Genomic DNA, 17,175 nt, shown 5'->3' on the forward strand with positions numbered 1-17,175 from the left:
ACCCAGACTAAAGTTGAAACACTTGGAATTAATTTTTTAAAAAAGAGCAACCATCACTGTCATTTATAAATACATATTACTACAAGATAGCACTATCTATGAATTACCTTTCCAGTGCTCACAATAGCCCAGGAGCTAAGTATTGCTCTTGGGCCTATTTTATACATGGAGAGTTTGAGGCCAGGATCACTGAGCCACTTGCCGGCAGTAGCAGGTGTGCGGGTTTAGGCTTGAGGGGCTCCAAGAAGGCCCACCTACCTAAAACCCAGGCCTTCACCTTCTTCTACAACATCCCATCCAGAATTCCCTGCCCACATGGTCCAACTCTGATTCTGATTCTCTCTCTCTCTCTCTCTCTCTCTCTCTCTCTCTCTCTCTCTCTCTTTCGTACTTTGGTGTTTGCCCCACAGGAATAAAAAAAAAAAACACTGGGAAAGGGCAACCTCCTCACCCCCAGGAGTGGCCCAGGGGGAAAGAGGCTACCTGAGGGGAAGGAAGCACAAAAGGGCAGACTCAGGGCAAAGGAAATGCCCTTGGTGTTGGGACCTGTGAGCACTACAGGAGCAAATGCAAGCAAGGTAGGACTGGCTCCAGGCACATAGGTGAAGGGCAAGAGGGTTGGACATGAAGCCACAAAGCTACTTGTGTTCCTTCTTCTTCTCCTTTGTCTTTTCTTGCTTCTGTAGTATGATCTCCAAGTCCCTCTGCTTGCAGGCCGCAGCAGAAAGCCTGTCATCTTGGCGCTTTGTCTTAAACCAGTCGCTCTGCTTTTTCATATTCTTCTGGCTGGTAAGCTCATACTGGTTACTGTGGGTCCCCTTGTTCAGTCCCTATTTATTTATTTATTTATTTATTTATTGTACCAGGGTTGAACTCAGGACCTTGTGCTTGCCAGGTGGGCGCTTAAGCTGCTGAGCTCTCTCCTGGCCCTCCAACTTGGATCCTCAGGCCTCTCTAGGTCTACTCTCCAGGGGTGCACTGTCCCCGTACAATGTACCTCAAGGGGTCTGAGGATAGCCTTTGCCTGAGGTGTGGAGGGAGCTGAAATGCAAAATCATTTTCAGTGTAAGATGGAGCTGGGACAGAAAGCATGGTGGAGCAGAGCGACTGCTGAGGCTGCCCACTGTCCTCAAGCCCTGGTTCCACTAGTGTGCGAGGCAGACCTAGCACCAGGATCTGACACCAAGACTGACAGAGCTGGTGGTGGCACTGTTCTATGACTCTGAAGGTCACCCTGGGCTTGGAGACTGAGTTTGACCAGAGGAAAAATTGCTGCAGTGACAGAGGCCTGTAAGCCAGCCCAGGAAGGGCTGCAGTGTCCAACCCTGCCTCAGACCCACCACCTTATATTCAAATCAGATGGACTGGCTTCTGGAAAATGGTTCCTTTATGCTCACTGGGAGGCAAAAAATGCAAACCTCTCTGCAGAAATACATCAGCACTTATGCCGATTCTTCAGCATCAGCTCCCCAGCTTTAGTAAAGAGTAATCGAAGGACAAAAGGGCAACAGTTTAGCTTTTACATCTTCACTGGCTGTATTTTCAGTTCTAGAATAACACAATACTCCATTCCAGGAAAAAGAATAATTGTTCTAGTGGTCCTAGCACAGGTAGTTGGTTTTATAGACAAAGAAGCAATTGAAGAAACAACAAGAAAAAAAGCAGATTGGTCATTTCAAGGTTATTTTCCTTGTAAGGCAGAAGCAGGGACATAGAACAATAAGAAAGCCATGGAGGGTCAGTGTCACATCACTTCAGATCATTTGTGTGCAAAGATTAAGGCACAGGTAATTTTATCATCATGCCAGGTGAATTGGGAAATTTGGCTGTTTTCTCTCTCTCTAATCTTGATTTCTCTGAAGGTCAGATAAATAGCTCAGTTTCATCTTGGGGACATGAGCTTTAGCTCAGGTGACTCCATTTTGATTTTTAGCCTATATGGATCCAGTGTGGAGCTTAATCCAAAACAATGGCCTCCTGCAATGTTTAACAGAATTCAGGTGGCTAGAGAGATGCCAAAGGAAGGACAATATATTTGTGTTTCACTCTCTGGAAAATACAGTTGGTGGTAATTTTATATGTCTCAGAGCCACGTTTGTTGAATGCTTTGGCATTTATAAGTCTTACAATGGAAGTTTCTGGAAAACAGAACACGGCTGGACCCCTCACCTTGCTGGGCCAGAGATGGGGAGTAACAGTAGGAACTAGAGTCCGGTGCTATAACTCTGGCAGTGAAGTACTGTTTTTATTTCCCTGCTCTTCCTGGCCTGTCTTTCCTGGCTGTTAGATCAGGCCGCTGGCTGCCACTGTGGGTTAGCAACATTTAGACACCCAGTATCCAGAAGCCTGTCCTTGGTCTCCTCCCATCTTACCAGTAAATGATCCCTTCTTCCAGCATTATCTTTAAAACGGTTTCTAAAAGAAGTTCTTCACATTCTTTGTAACTGAATGTAAAATAAATCATTTCCTCCCCACTACTAATAGGAAAGCAGCCATACTCTAGGAGGTCTTTCAATAGCCTTGAAGGTCAGTGCAAGGTGCAGACTGTCCTTACCTCTGCTGAGATCTAAATCAGAGGCAACCAGTTTACCTGGCAGAACAGAGACTGAAGATAGACACTGAGAGGACATCCAGATAATGAGGGCTTTGGACTCTGGCATGGGTCACCTGGATGGGACCCAATCGCCTTACCTGGAGGTCGCTTTTTTTTTTTTTTTTTTTTTTTCAGAACTGGGGATTGAACTCAGGCCCTTGAGCTTGCCAGGCAAGTGCTTATTTTATCGAGCCATCTCCCCAGCACCCACTGGAGGTCTTAAGAGGCAGGACAAGACCCAGGGAACATCTACATGCCGATTGGCCACACAGAGAGGGACAAATTACTTTTGCTTCTTACCAGAGGGTAAGTGAAGCAGCTAACTGAATAAAATTAGTCTTCCCTTCCCTTCTCTATCTCCTTAAGCAACTAAAATAAACCATGGCAGCTATAAGGACTATCTTGAGTTGAATATTTCCAAAATACTTTCACCTTACTTCTACTGGTCCCAACCATGGTGACCGCACACAGTAGATGGGAAGCATGTGTACACGTGGCATGCACGTGGGTACAGCCACTGGCAGGGGAGACCAGATGGGGTATGCTCTACACACTTACTTAGCTGGTTGTTGTCAGAGCTGGGGCCTCACTGGCTGCCAAAGGAATTGCCCTTTTAGACTGAGTGAGGTTCCAGACCTGGTGACATATTAGGTCTGGAAGGGATTCCAGTGCAATTTAATATTTTCTATGTGTTTAAAAATTAAAATAGATTGCTTTATTTTAATTTATCTCTTTATGAACATTTACCAGGAGGATAGAGCAGGGTGCTTGAGTTCTAACCCAGTTTATTAACACTGATGCACATTGCAGATGCAACTAATAGTGATGGAGGGAGGGAGAGACAGAAGAAGAGCGAGGGAGAGAGAGAGAAAGGAGGGAGAGAGGGACAGACTCTCCTTCACCTAATTTCACGATTTACTTAGCTGTGAGGCAATGGCTCTGGGGCTTGACGCCAAACCAGCAAACTCAGAGGAGCATACTGTTGGGAACTGCCCAGCCTGCTGGAAGTGTAGACCTGATGATCTGATTACAGCTCCATCATCCTGAGCCCTGCATGACTCCTTTCCGTAATAAGTGTAAAGCAAAAACAGATTTAACAAAAGAAATATCCCTAATATCTGTCCTATACACAGCAAGTTGAAGAAAAGAGTAACCATGTCTCTGTATACGGAGGGAACACTTTTACAGCTGGGGATGTGGTGGTTTAGGGGTAGAGTTCTTGCTCAGTGTAAATAGGTTTAGTCCCCAATACTGCCCACGTGTGTGTGTGCGCAGCGCGTGCGCGTGCGCGCGCGCGCGCGCGCACACACACACAAAATCTCAGAAAGTTTTTTAGGAGGTGAGGAGTATTAGGGTGTGGAAGTCAGCAATCGGTATCCACTACCTGATAAGTCGTGAAGGGCTCTGCTGGCACCCCACAACCCCTGACCACAGCCTTCCCTAGTGCTCATTTTAGGATACAAGTTTGCTACCGAAAAACACCAGGCATAGGGCTTGGGTTGTAGCTCAATGGTACAGAATTGGCTAGCATGGGTGGTGTCCTGGGTTCTAGCCCCAGCATTGTAAATTAATTCAATTAGCTCAACAATGGGAAAATAAACATTTACTGTCTCTTAGTATTTGCAAAATAAGGATACTAGGCCTTGAAAAAAAGGGATAATATTTTTATACTCTAAATTTTTGGTGATGCATGCAATACACACCATCTCCTATGTAAATAACCCCAGTTTATATGTCTCCATATGAATATATTATACAAATTAGAAACATATGCACAAGGCTTGAATACACAACTCAGCAGAACTGAACTTCAGTGTTTTTTCTTTCATTTCCAACTGAGTTAGTAGCACCTCTAATTTTACTCCTTTGTAACAGAAGGTCTGATGCTTCTGGCTATGCTACCAAACAGTTGTGTGGAGTGTGTGTATGTGTGTGTGTGTGCGCGCGCACGCATGTGTGTGTGTGTGTGTTTAATGTGAGAAAAGAAGGAAAGGTTTTAGCAGAGTGAAAAGCAACTTGCCTCTCTCAGCTACAGAGAAAGAACAAATGGAAATGTGGGGGGACTAACTGCTTTCAAATCACTCCTGAATTGCTGAAATCCTTCTTGTTCTTCTTCTTCTTCTTTTTTTTTTTTTTTTTTTTTTCAGAACCAGGGATTGAACTCAGGCCCTTGCGCTTGCCAGGCAAGTCCTTATTCTACTGAGCTACCTCCTTGGACCCTGAAAAGCTTCTTGAAGGAAGTTGTTGCTGCCCTTCATCAGGGAGACGGTGCTCTGGGTCCACTCTGACCCAGTTCCTCTGCTAGTTTACAGAGGCACTTGGACATGCATGCAAGATGAAAGTGTCATAACACACGCTAGTGAAAAATTCAAGAACTGGCATCACCGCATGTCTGTGAAAACCAAAGTCATTGTCACCTTTTAAAAAAATCAGATAGCATCCTTGTAGTACAGTAGTGAGCAGCCACTCACATGGTGATGTGGATCCGTATTTCTTGGCCAGAGAGATATAAATAGAAAATCCATTAAAGTTATTGTCTTTTGGGGAATAATAATCAGATGTCAAAGAATGAGGAAAAGAAGAGAAAGCAGAGCAAATGCTGGAGAAGGGGAAGCGCCCTTATCAGTTCTGTAAAACAAGCCCAGCGGGCCCTGACTTAGCCGAGTCCTGTCAACACAGTGCTTGTGGAATGCTGCTCCCCAAACTGCAAAATATCATTTTTTAAAATTTTATTGAGAAAGTAGTAGCAATGAGACAGTTTCAAAACAGGTTAGTAGGACAGTTACAATAATTAATACATTGCATATTGTTGTCTTTGTAGTAGTTGTTTATAGTACAAAATGCAGACATGGTATCTTGTCTAAACACTATTAGTTCAAAACTTTCTTCTCATTGAACTAAGAGAAAGTAACTATATCTAAGCTAACTATTTTGTATATAGAGGTATATATATATATATATTCACTACAAAATGGTTCTTCATTTATATCCCCCTTTTTTGTTCACTCTTGTCAGAGATGGGTATTCCATTGCCATATATATATGCTTTTTAAACATGTATTTATTTTGCGGTACCAGGGATTGAACTCGGGATCCTGCACTTGCCAGGCAAGCGCTTATTCTACTGAGCTATCTCCCCGGCCCCTTGCTATTCATATATTGCAGGTACATGAATTCAGCAGAGTAATCCAATATAGTCCAGTGCTCGCGGGAAGCTGGTAAGTCTCCCCCGGAGCAGCCCGGTGAGGGCAGCTCCATGCCCCTTTGTTGGTCTCCTGCCTGTCTGGAACCGTGCTCTTTCCTCTGGGGAGGGAATCTGTCTAAAAAATGGCTCATGCGGGGGTGTAGGTGACTCACAGTATTATGGGGGTGCTGTCGAAAACTTTTTATTAAGAAACAATAGTTCAAGAAAAGTAGTTGGCTTTCTGGAGGGAAACTACATTTGTCTAACCATTGAAAAAATGGCTTTGATTTGTACACATGCTGTTAGGATTGTATGCGTATTTTAACCCAGAAATCGTACCTTTAAAAATTTGTTTCTGGATTCACATTTTGGTGGCAGCTGGCGTGCAAGACCTGGAATCCCAGCAACAGTGATAGAAAGTTATGTAGTTCAGGCAAGGTTTGTTATAAAAGTAGACAGGAGAAAATAAAATATGAGTGGCTTAAAAAAATTAAAAATCTATTTCTTTTTTTCTAATTTTCAAGGGGTCAAGAGGCAGGTAGCCCAGAGTAGGCATAGAACCCCTCACTAGAATCATGTTAGCTTTCTATTACTCTGACAAAATACTAGAGGGAATCAGCTTAAAAGAGGAAAGGTTTATTTTGGCCAATGTTTCAGAGGTTAACAATCTGGTATTCTCCCCCTATGGATGCGTGAAGCAAGAACTGAAATTAGGAACAACTAGTAGCTTCTGTCACTGAGATGTCCTCAGCCATCCTGTTATGAGACAACCTGAGTCTCATCAAACATGTGGCATCTGCCGGGACAGTCTAGGGAAGGACACCATGACATTGATTTACAACTAGCCATGTGCTTGGGACTGGTGCAAACTGCCTGAGAAGCAAAGGGCATTGTTAGCTGCCCCTTAATGGCACGTTTCCATTTCCGGCACAGTCCTTGCTGTTGTCACAGGTGACCTATTCTCTCCTCTGCCTAGCCACAAACTGCAAGTTAGCATCTTTCCTGCAGCAGCAATCTGCAGACCCTGCTGACTGCAGCATTCAAACCATCAGAGAAGCCAGCAAGGAGCAGCGATGGATCCTCATTAGCCATCCAGGCAACAGACACAAAGGAAGCCACATCTGAAATACATCCTTGAGTTACTTAGTCACTCTGTGGGGTCATTGCCTTGGACCAGCAGGCCACTGGATCTGAGAACAGAAAAGCAGTGGTTGGCAATTTTAGAGCAAAGGAAGAGGAATGGCTCTTTTTTGTGGAATGGTAAGAAGCAGACACTAATGCTAATCCTATCAGCAGCCTGCCCTTTGGCTAGGGACTGCGCAACACATTGCGGGGGCCAGCCTCCAGCACAGCACTGATGATCCTGGCTCTTGGGAACTGGTGCCCTTGAACAGGCCCATCTCTTTTTAAATTAGGACTGACCTCTGTGACAGACAGAATGCAGCAGGAGCAGTGGTGTGTGACTTCGGAGGTCTCATCATGTAGCCACTGCTACTTCTGCCTCCATCTCTATGGTTGACCTCGGTGGCAGGTACCAGGGCACCCTCCATTACCAGGCAAGTGCTCTACCATCAAGCTAAACTGGGACTCTCCATGTCTACTTTGCTTTTATATCATCATCCAGATGGGCACCTTCACCCGAAACTCTACCCGCTGTAATAGCTCTGAGTTAACTACTGCTGGGATGCCACTTCATATTGGTCCAGTTCTCAAAACCCTGAATACTATATTTTTAATTTCCCACAAATCCCCACTGCCAGTCCTCCCACACACACAATGCTTGCACATGCGTACACGCGCGCACACACACACACACACACACGTTTGTGTTTTTGCGCCCCATTCCGCCCATTATCACCACCTCCTACTCTGGTTGCCTCCTTTGCAGGCTTGATTGTGCTTTATGATCCATCCCTGGCTCGCCTCCTCCAATACCAGTCCCCAGCACCCTCTCCTTTTACTATTTCCATGGGGTGTTCTCTTCAGCGCTAGACAAACTACACCTCCTCCCAAAGCCCGCTTTCTGGATCCTTCAGGCTTCTAGAATCCCTCTAGACTGAAAGTCTCCAAGCAGAACAAAACCAAGGCAGAGCTGACTGGTGGTAAATCACAGCCCCTAAGAGCCCAGCTCACAAACACTGCTAACCAGAGTCGTCGGCCCTCAGACTGCACTGCGCCCAGATACATGGTTTGCGGGGTAGGAGGAAACATATGCCTGAATCAGCTAAGACCACAAAGGGTAACCACAGGAGCACCTGGCAAGACAGAGTGCAAGCGAGTGACAGAAGGCCCCAGTGCTGACAGCGGTGGCGATAAATGGTGTGGAATGCAATTAAAGATGGGAACAACGTGTGCACAGCAGACACACTGTACATGTGAACAAATGTGACAGGGGACAGCAGCCCTGTGACCTGCAGGAATGGTGCCCCCACCCCACTTCTATCCTTCTTCCACCTTCCCATATCTAGTGAAGACTAGGGAAAACAGCAGCTTCCTGGTCTGCCTTGTGAACCATCTGCCTCACCTCCTATGTGGCCATTCTGCAATTACCTGCCAGGAGCTACAGCTAAGGTGCCTTAGGGTGCAAGTATGCAGGGTCAAGGTGCAAAGCAGGGCAAGCGACAACAGGAGAGGTGGGTGGGGAGCATAACCATAGTGGAGGCCACATCCAACTGCACATCTTCTGCGGACACTGTGTGGGCTTGTCTTCGGGCCAGCCATGGTGCAGAGTCCCCACCTGTTGTGACTCTGGGTGTCACAGGTCTGAGTGCTGGACATCCTAGGACTGATGCTGAAGGCAGTAGCCAGGAGTAGCCCTCCTGTTGGTGAAGGCTTTTTAGACCGCATGGACTCCTATGATCTGACAAGCCTGTCCTAAGTGTGTCTGGGCAAAAGTGAGTTAGATGATGTGACTTGCCCAGTGGAAGCATGTTAGTGACCAACCACCAGTTACAGCAGCTCCCAGGGCTGCAGAGTACTCTAGAGGATCAATTCTGGAGGCTCCAAAATAAGTGGCTTGGCCATTTTATTGTCCACAATAATGGCCATGGTGACTCCTGCCTTAAAGATTATTCTACCATTACCAGTCCTCCTACTCTTGATATCTCCCTCCCCTCCCCTCCTTTTTCCTCCCTTCCCTCTCCTCCCCTCCACTCCCCTCACTTTTCCTGTCCCCTCCTCTCTCCTCCCCTTCTCTCTTCTTCTATCCTCTCTTCTCCTTCTTTCTCCTTCTGCTTCCCCCACCTCACCCCCACCCCCACCCCCACCCCCTTTCAAGATAAAGTCTAGCTATGTTGCCCAGGCTTGTCTTGAACTCCTGGACTCAAGTAATTCTGCCCCTACAGCCTCCTACATAACTTAGACTTTGCACATATACCATGGTGCCTGGTCTGGACCTGTTTTGCTTCCTGGCTTCTGCACTCTCTTGGTGTCTCTGCTCATCTTACGGGCAGACCTGTCAATCTCTATCCCAACAGCACCCTTGCTGGACAGAACCCTTGTGGCTATGGCTGGCTTAGAGTCTTTGGAATGCTTCTTTAGGTCAAGTGCTGAATGCCCAAGTCAACTTGGCTTCAGTGAGTGACCCAGTCACCTGGCACGAAGAGTGAAAACCTGTTTGTAAACAGCTACTTTTCATTACCTTTAGAAGGCTTGAGTGTCATGTCTCATAACTTATAGTAAATTATATTATGTAATAATATAGTAAATTATAATATAGTAAATTACATTCAGAATTCTCTTTTAAAAGGAGGGAAAAATCAACAAAAATAAGTAAAAACATCAAATACAATTCTCAGATATATGGAAAGTGGACACACTCAAAATGGTTCTTTTTCTGTAAAAATTAGGGTTGTATTTAGCTGCAAGTAACAGGATACCAATTAAGAGTAGTTTAAATATTCTTACACATGAAGTATGGAGATTTGTGATTATTGGTATTGAGTTACTTCAACTCTGTGCAACTTTGGGGAATTTTTATTTGTATTTAAAATTGAAACAGTTCACAGTGAACTATGGGGTAGAGTGTAGAAGCCTGCACTTCCCTATAAAGGACACCTTCCAATACCCTAGTGGGGACCTGAAATGACAAATAGTACCTTCTCCCTCCTATACTTGACTCCATAAATACATATCTATGATAAAGTATCATTTACAAATCAAGGTTCTGTGGGGTGTGGTAGGCAGTGAATGGGCTCAGAATAGCTGGGAGTGGTGGGGCGCCCTGCAATGCCAGCAATCTGGGCCACTGCAGGGGAGGCCTGGGATTGAGCCCAGCCAAGAGCCTTGGGGACTTGGCAGACTCTTGTCTCAGGGAGAGCCCTGGGTTCAACCCTCAGTCCTGGAGAAATTAAAGGCTCAGGACAGTAAAGCCGCAGCATGGGGTAGGTATGCGGGCGTCAAGTGCACAAAGGCTGCTTCATCCTCAGGATGGGGCCTCAGTGCTGCGGAGGGGTGGGGATGAACTGAGGGCTTCCCTGCGGCTCTTCACTGCTGTGCCATTCAGGTAACAACCCAGGTTTCGTCCAGCCCAGCCCAGCCATCTCCCCTCCCCTCTCCTCCTCTCCTATGTCCCCCTTGCCTTGCATTTCCTTCTCTGCCCTCTCCAACTTCTGGTCCTCCACTCTCCTCCTCTCCCCTCCCATCTTCACTCCTCCCATCCCCTACTATACTCTTCTACCCCTCCTCCTCCCACCTTCTGTCCTCTTCTCCCCCTCCCCTTTCCTTCCCTAGGAACCTGCTGCCACTTAGCCTTGGCCACCCTCAACTCCTGGGAACCCTCATATCCTCAAATGTTGCTGTCTGGTGAAAAGCTACTGCTTTTTCTTGGAAGATACATCTGTCCTTTCCCATGGCTAGTTTAGAAGGTGTCTAAGTCCTTGCAGTTTGTGGCTCCAAGGTCTCTGCCCTTGCTGCCCCGCTATGCTCTCTCCTGATCACCACGGACTCCCGCAGGACACTTGATCCTTTGCTGCCAAGATGGACCCCCCTGTCTCCTGATGATCACTTGGCATCCCAGCCTGGCTCTGGCCATAATGAATCTCTGAGCAGAACCCAGGTGGCCAGGCAGAGGGACCAAAGTCTCTTCCAGCAGATGCATGTCCTGCAGCCCCAAGAGCACCTGTAGAAAGGTGACCCTCCAAACCCAAAGCTAAACCCAAAGGGTCAGAGAGGCAGGGTGGTGGGGGCCTCTCATTAGGCATTCCCATCAGGCTGCTTGGGCTGTAGGATCTTTATCACAAACCATTATAAGGGCCAGGGAGATGGCTCAGTAGAATAAGTGCTTGCCTGGCAAGTGCAAGGGTCTGAGTTCAATCCAAAAAAGCTGTTGTAAATCGTTTTTGGCACACAGGGGGAAGGAGCCGTGCAGGGGATCAAACCCAAGATCTTTGCACTGCGCTACACTCCCAGCCCTTTAAAAAATATTTATTTTGCTAAGTTGAATGAGGGGCCCTTAGAGGGGACTTCGGGCATCCTTCTTTAGTTCCAGCACTGGTTCCCCCAAGGCAGAAGAGTGGGTCCTGACGTGGTAGCTTCTGTGCCTTTCCTGCCGGTGGGCCAGGTGCCGCAGCTGCCTCCGGATGGCCCACAGCACCAGGTACACTTCCCGCAGCAGTTCAGCCTCAGGTGTGTCCAGGCGGGACGAAGTCCTCACTTGGGAGGAAACGGAGGCCGAGCTGACAGTTGACTGTAAGAGAAAGAGGCACAGCGGGTGGCGCCACCTGCAGAAAGTCTGCAGGGGCTCCGCTAGCTCCTCCTCTTTCCTCAGGCAGGCTGAGGCAGTCCCTCCTCCAGGAACCCAACTCCACCCGCATTAGGAGTTCATCTTCTCTACCCTTGTGTTTGTTCCATTCTAGTGTGTGTGCGTGTGTGTTACTGCAGATTAGATCTCCAACCTTTTCACCTATTTTGCACCTTGAGATAGGTTCTCCCTTGGTTGCCCAGGCTGGATTCAAGCCTGTGGTCCTCCTGTCTCAGCCTCCTTGAGTGCAGGAATTACAGGTGTGCCAACATGGAGGGCAACCACATGACACTTGGTCTCCAGCCTAAGCTCTCTCCTGACCTCAGACCCTTATGTCCCATCGTCTCCACGACACATCCATCACTGTCCTACCAGTACCTCAGTTCATCTTGTGCCAGGGACCTAAACTTGTCACCTTGTTCCCAGGGTCTGCTGCTGCTCCTCTGTTCTCCTGCCTGGCCTCTGTCTTTCCCTTTCCTTGTGACCTCTTCCCAATCCATCTCCTGACCCCCAAATTCTCCCCTTAAACAGTGTTCAGATCTCTTTACTTGCTTTGCCCAAGGATGCCTCCCCAAGCCCAGAACATTCTTCTCTGTTAACCTGGATTGCACCAGCCTCCAGGGGATCTTCCGGTCTTTTCCCTTGCCCCTTGCTGAACACTCTCCCCACCCCACCTGGAGATTTTTTCTTTTTAGTGACAATGGGGCTGGAAACTGGGATCCACCCTCTACCCACAGAACTACAATTCAACCACCACCCCACATTTATTTACTTATTTATTTTTGAGGCAGGTTTTTGCTAGGATACTAAGGCTGGACTCGGGCCTGAGCTCCTCCGGCCTCGGCACTGCAGGGTACTTGGTTCATAGCTGTGTGCTGTCATGGCCAGCTTCCATGCTCTTCGTAGAGTGGCTTGCTGTTTTTCACTCTTACTAACCATATGCCATTTCTCAGTCATAATTCAGTCATGTAGCTCTTTGCCTCAAATGTCTTCCTGCCCGGTGCCAGTTGGCCCCTAGTGCTCCATTCCGTCCATTCCCATCCCATGTGGGGCCAGCTCTGCATACCCCTGTTGTTCCTCTTTCATTGAACACTCCTTCCTTTTCCTCTACCTCCCCTAACAACACCCTAAGCCCAGTGACTTCTTTTGGCCAAGTTCATCCTTCTTCCAGTAGGAAGGCTTTCTCTGGGCTGCTTGAGATGCCCTTCCCTGGTTGCCCACAGCCCTGGTCCCTTCTGCATCAGACCTCTCAGGACACCAGCAACAGTGCCTACTGACTGTGGCCCCCTAGCCCGGGGAAACCTAGGTCTTCATATCCTCAGCATCAGGACCAAGGAGTAGAAGGAAGAGACAGCTGTTAAGAGTTGGATGCAAGGGACTCACCTTCCAACGGCACATGTGCCAGCTGGACTGCAGAGCAGAGAACATGATCATGGATGCTGACCGGACAGCTGTCCGGGGTGCACGCAGCAGGGAACGGCTCTCAGGGCCCAGCCCCATCTGGGTCCTTTCTGTGGGACTGGCCAGCACACAAGCCTCAGCCACCTTGGAGGACTGCTGTTCCCTGGGGAGCTTAGCTTCTCCAGGAGACTTAGTCAGCTTGCAGGCCTCCCGATGGGGGGGAGACTTCCCCACCTCCTTCAACACACGTTTCTTAAAGCCAGCATGTTTCAAGATGGTCTGCTTCATTTGGCATCTCCAGAACACAACCTAAGTGAAACAAGACATGGATGCCATGGGGGGGGGGGAAGGAGGGGGAAGAAGGGGACAGGGGCAGCCAAAGGGAAAGAGGCCCAGAGAGAGGGTGCAATATCCGCCCAGCCTCTTCCTCTCAAGCCCTCCCCAGTCCCTTGTGCCTCTGTCACTCTCCTCCTCTCCCTCCCCACTCTCTTTCTCTGTTTCTTGTAATTTTTCTCCCTCCTCTCCTTTTTCTTTCTCTTCCTCTTCTTCCTCCTTCTTGTCTGCAGTGGTAAGAATTAAACTCAGGACCTGGGCACTGAACTACTTTTTTAAAAAAATGTATTTCGTTGTTACAGGGTCTCACTATGCAGCTCAGACTTGTGGTGATCCTCTTACTTTCAGCCTCCCCAGTGTTGGGATTACAGGCACGCACGTAATACTACGCCCAGCCTCTGGCTGGCTCAGCCTGCCCTGGGCGTGGGGCCAGCACAGCATGTGGTGCCAGGCATCAGTAATTGAACCATGCTTGCCAAAGCTTGCCTAAGCAGGCGCTTTAGTCTGCTGAACTCTTTCTCCAGCCTCAGCACTGAACTACTGAACTACATCTCCAGCCTCCTTTCTATTTTTCTGATAGTGTCTCACTGAGTCACTGGGTGCTCCAGATTGTGTTCCAGCTTGGCGTTGTCTTCCATCGACCTCCTGGAGTGCTGGGATTAGGGGCCTGTGCACTTCTCCTCAGTCTTCTGTCTCTCTTATCCTACCTCCTCCCACTCTGTCTTGTGCGACCACAAGAGTCCAGGTGGAGAGGAATAGCACGGTAGTCATTGACCAAGACTCTCATCTCAGCACCATGAGGACCAGGCAGTGTGTGAGACTCACCCAACAGGTCATCTTTTGCCAAATCTGCTTAACGAATCTGAAGAACCGCACTGCCACACCCATAGCTACGGAGATGAAGGGGTAAGTGCACAGTAGCCTTTGACGTGGGCAGAGGGACAGACACTGGCCAGTGGCAGCCAACAGGGAGGTCTTGTGGGAGCTGATGAATTTTCAGCACAGAATATACAATCCAAGGGGACATACCCTTCGGCACCTTGTCCCACCCAGGCCCTTCCTTCCCTCCCTGGGATAGGAGAAGAGTCCCAGTGGATAAGAACCCCCAGTGAGCCAAAGTTCTAGCCCATTGTGAGGCCCCAATTCCAGAGGCTTCATCCTCCTGGGCACCACATGTCTGCCAGCCCCACCCTCAGGCATGCTGAGCCAGCGACCAAGACCAGTGTGGCAATGCATGCCTATAATCCCGGGGCTGGGGAGGCTGGAAACAGGAGGATCACTATGAGTCCGAGCTGCATAGTGAGACCCTGTACCAAATACATAAAGAAAAATAAAACTGTAATGAAGAACAACATTTTCTTAAAAAAACACATTTTAAAAATCTATTACAGACTGAACTCCTTGTGACTCATGTTGAGAATCCAAGTGATCTCTACCCTGCTTAATGCAACACACCCACTGATCACACTCTTTCAGGCAGCAGGGATGTTGGGTTGCTCCAAAGGATTCTAAACTTCCAACTTCTTCTGCTTTCTTGTCCTAGACTAGTGGCAGTTTCCTATCCAGCTTTGAGTACTCCCACTACATCATACTGAGTTCCTAACGAGGACTTCTGGGGAAAAAGAAAATCTTGGACCTTATGTAAGCAAAATTTAGCCATTCTTAAATTCCTCAGCATATTCTGTAAGGTTAAATGTACAGGTTCAAATCAGCAATGATGTACTAGCTTTCCACCACCCTAACAAAATACCTGAGAATAACAATTTAAGGGAGGGAAGGTTTCATTTGGCTATAGTTTCAGCCTACAGTAGATTGGCTTCATTGTTTTTCAGCCTGTGGTGATGGAGAACTTTGGCGGGCGGGGGGGGGGCATGTGCTGGTGGATGGACTCAGGGTGGATCTCCTCCTGAGTTTTTTTGAGGCCTCACATCTCTGGAAACACTTTCACAGTTACCTTGTTTTTGGTCTTTTTCAATTTTACTGTATTTTTTTGGTTGAATTATTTTTTAGGGGAGGTTTATTTTTTGTTTTTGGTGCCGAGGACCAAACCCAGGGCTTCCAGCTTGCTAGGCAAGCATTCTACCGCTAAGCCAAATCCCCAGTCTTAGAACATCATCACAGACACACCCAGAAGTGTGTTTTACTAATGTCCTAGGTGTTTTTCAATCCAGTCAAACCCACAAGATTAACTACCCATCAGTGCTAATCGAGTGTGGGTTTGGGCAATGCCTACTTTTTTTTTTTTTTTTTTTGTCTTGTTTTTGTCTTGCCTTGTAGCATTGGGGATTGAACCCAGGAAGGTCTGCTTTACATGCCCAGCCCCTTTTAATTTTTTATTTTGAAGTATGGTCTTGCTAGCCAGGTATGGTGGTCCACATCTATAACCCCAATACTAAGGAGGCTCAGGCAAGAGGATCACAAGTTTGAGGCCCATCTGGGGTACCTTGTGAGTTTAAGGTCAGGGTGGATCTGTCTCAAAAAAAAAAAAAAGTCTTCTTAAGTTGTCTAGGCTGGTTTCAAACTTGACCTAGCCTCTTGTTTCATTTTGTTTTGTTTTGTTGAGACCAAGTCTCACTATGTAGTTTCAGCAGCTCTCAAACTCACTGTGTGGCTCCCAAGTGCTGAGATGCAGGCACGCACCACTACACCTGGCAACTTAGCCTCTTGAATACCTAGGACTACACGTGTGTTATACTCTTTCTGGCCTAGAGCCACACCTCCTGTCTTTGAGGGGGCTGTGAACTTCTGGACTCAATGATCTTCTTGCCTTAGCCTCTCATGTAGCTCCAATTATGCAAGCTTCAAGTTGCATGCTACCATTCCTGACTCCTAAACCTTTTCTTGGATACCAGCTGAATGAATGAACAACTTCCGCAGGAGCAGAGGTGGGGAGTGGCTCCAGGAAACATTACAGAAAAGGGGAGCTATTTCATCCAGGCTCAATAGATTGCATGAGGTAGACTGTGGCTCATCAGGTGAGCCATCTGGGTGGAATGCTGAGTAACAGTCAAGAGTCTCCAGCTTTCTGAGATGCTGCTGCTCCATCTCTAGGGCAGAGAACTACCCTCACCTTCCACACAGGGCGCTTGGGAATGAGACATGAGGTTCACAAGGCAGAAATGTTGGTTGCTGCTGAGGAAATGATTCTGTAACGCGCATTCTCTGGAACAAAGGGCTGTCAGCACAGGGCCTTAGAACCAAATTTTTTTTTCCAAGTTGATGAATTATTTTAATTGTTTTTTTAATAAAAATTGAATTCTTCCAGAAATCATTTTCCTTCATATCCAATGTCCTCGATTTAACCACGACCCCACTTGTCTCTTCCTAAAGTACCAATACAACACAATCTTGCTTGCCTTAGCGGGTGTGTTAAAGACAGTATTTTTGGAGAGAACAATAGGAAAACACTGTTGTCAGGTTGACATTTGTTGCTCAGATTTTTTCAGGCTGCTGATGTCTTTATGCAAACAACTTAGAAATGGAATATGGATTCTGGCACCTTATGAGTTTTTTTTTTCTTTCCAATTTGCATAGGGGGAGGCCAGTAGAAAGTGTGATGGCAATCAGATTTCACTTATAATGAGACAATGAAGTGTTTTTGATGGTGGATGGGTGTTTAAATAATCATGAGAGCAGCTGCCAGCTCCTTTCTTTCTTGGTCTAATTAGGTGCTGTTTTCTCTGCTGAGAATATTCAAAGGGAATCACACCTCAATTCTTCCTGTGTCAAAAGTCTGTCTGAAAGATGACTTCTTATCATCCACAGAGAAACAGCACATTTATTTTTCTGTCTGCCTGTGACACCACTTCAGTAAAAGGTTGCTTGCTTTTGCAGCAGTCTGGGTTCAGCCTGTTGTGTAGGTGAGGGCTGTTTCTTCTAGGGATTAGGAGAATTATTGCCAGTGTGGGCAGATGCCATCAACAG

The 17,175-nt window shown here is 47.2% G+C and overlaps 1 protein-coding gene and 1 pseudogene across 1 annotated transcript; both read right to left on the reverse strand.

Moving 5' to 3' along the window:
* Nucleotides 1–638: 638 nt before the first annotated feature.
* Nucleotides 639–800, reverse strand: LOC101568499 (annotated as a pseudogene).
* Nucleotides 801–11,213: 10,413 nt separating this feature from the next.
* CUNH7orf61 (chromosome unknown C7orf61 homolog) lies at nt 11,214–14,317 on the reverse strand. The gene is made up of 3 exons (XM_004626574.2): nt 14,077–14,317; nt 12,901–13,227; nt 11,214–11,463 (listed from the first exon to the last, which is right to left on the reverse strand). The coding sequence occupies exons 1-3, from the start codon at nt 14,137–14,139 to the stop codon at nt 11,230–11,232; spliced, it is 624 nt and encodes a 207-aa protein (XP_004626631.1). The 5' UTR covers nt 14,140–14,317; the 3' UTR covers nt 11,214–11,229.
* Nucleotides 14,318–17,175: the final 2,858 nt, after the last annotated feature.

This window comes from Octodon degus, unplaced genomic scaffold (assembly GCF_000260255.1).
Source record: "Octodon degus isolate 3935 unplaced genomic scaffold, OctDeg1.0 scaffold00015, whole genome shotgun sequence".
In the NCBI taxonomy this organism is placed as follows: Eukaryota; Metazoa; Chordata; class Mammalia; order Rodentia; family Octodontidae; genus Octodon; species Octodon degus.

Bases quoted from the DNA above. Each gene is read 5' to 3' on its own strand.
- CUNH7orf61 (XM_004626574.2), bottom strand. From the start codon at position 14,139: ATGGGTGTGGCAGTGCGGTTCTTCAGATTCGTTAAGCAGATTTGGCAA. The intron at 13,228-14,076 runs GTGAGTCTCACA...TGTTTCACTTAG, and splicing joins GGCAAAAGATGACCTGTTGG to GTTGTGTTCTGGAGATGCCA. The intron at 11,464-12,900 runs GTGAGTCCCTTG...TTTCTCTTACAG, and splicing joins GGCACATGTGCCGTTGGAAG to TCAACTGTCAGCTCGGCCTC.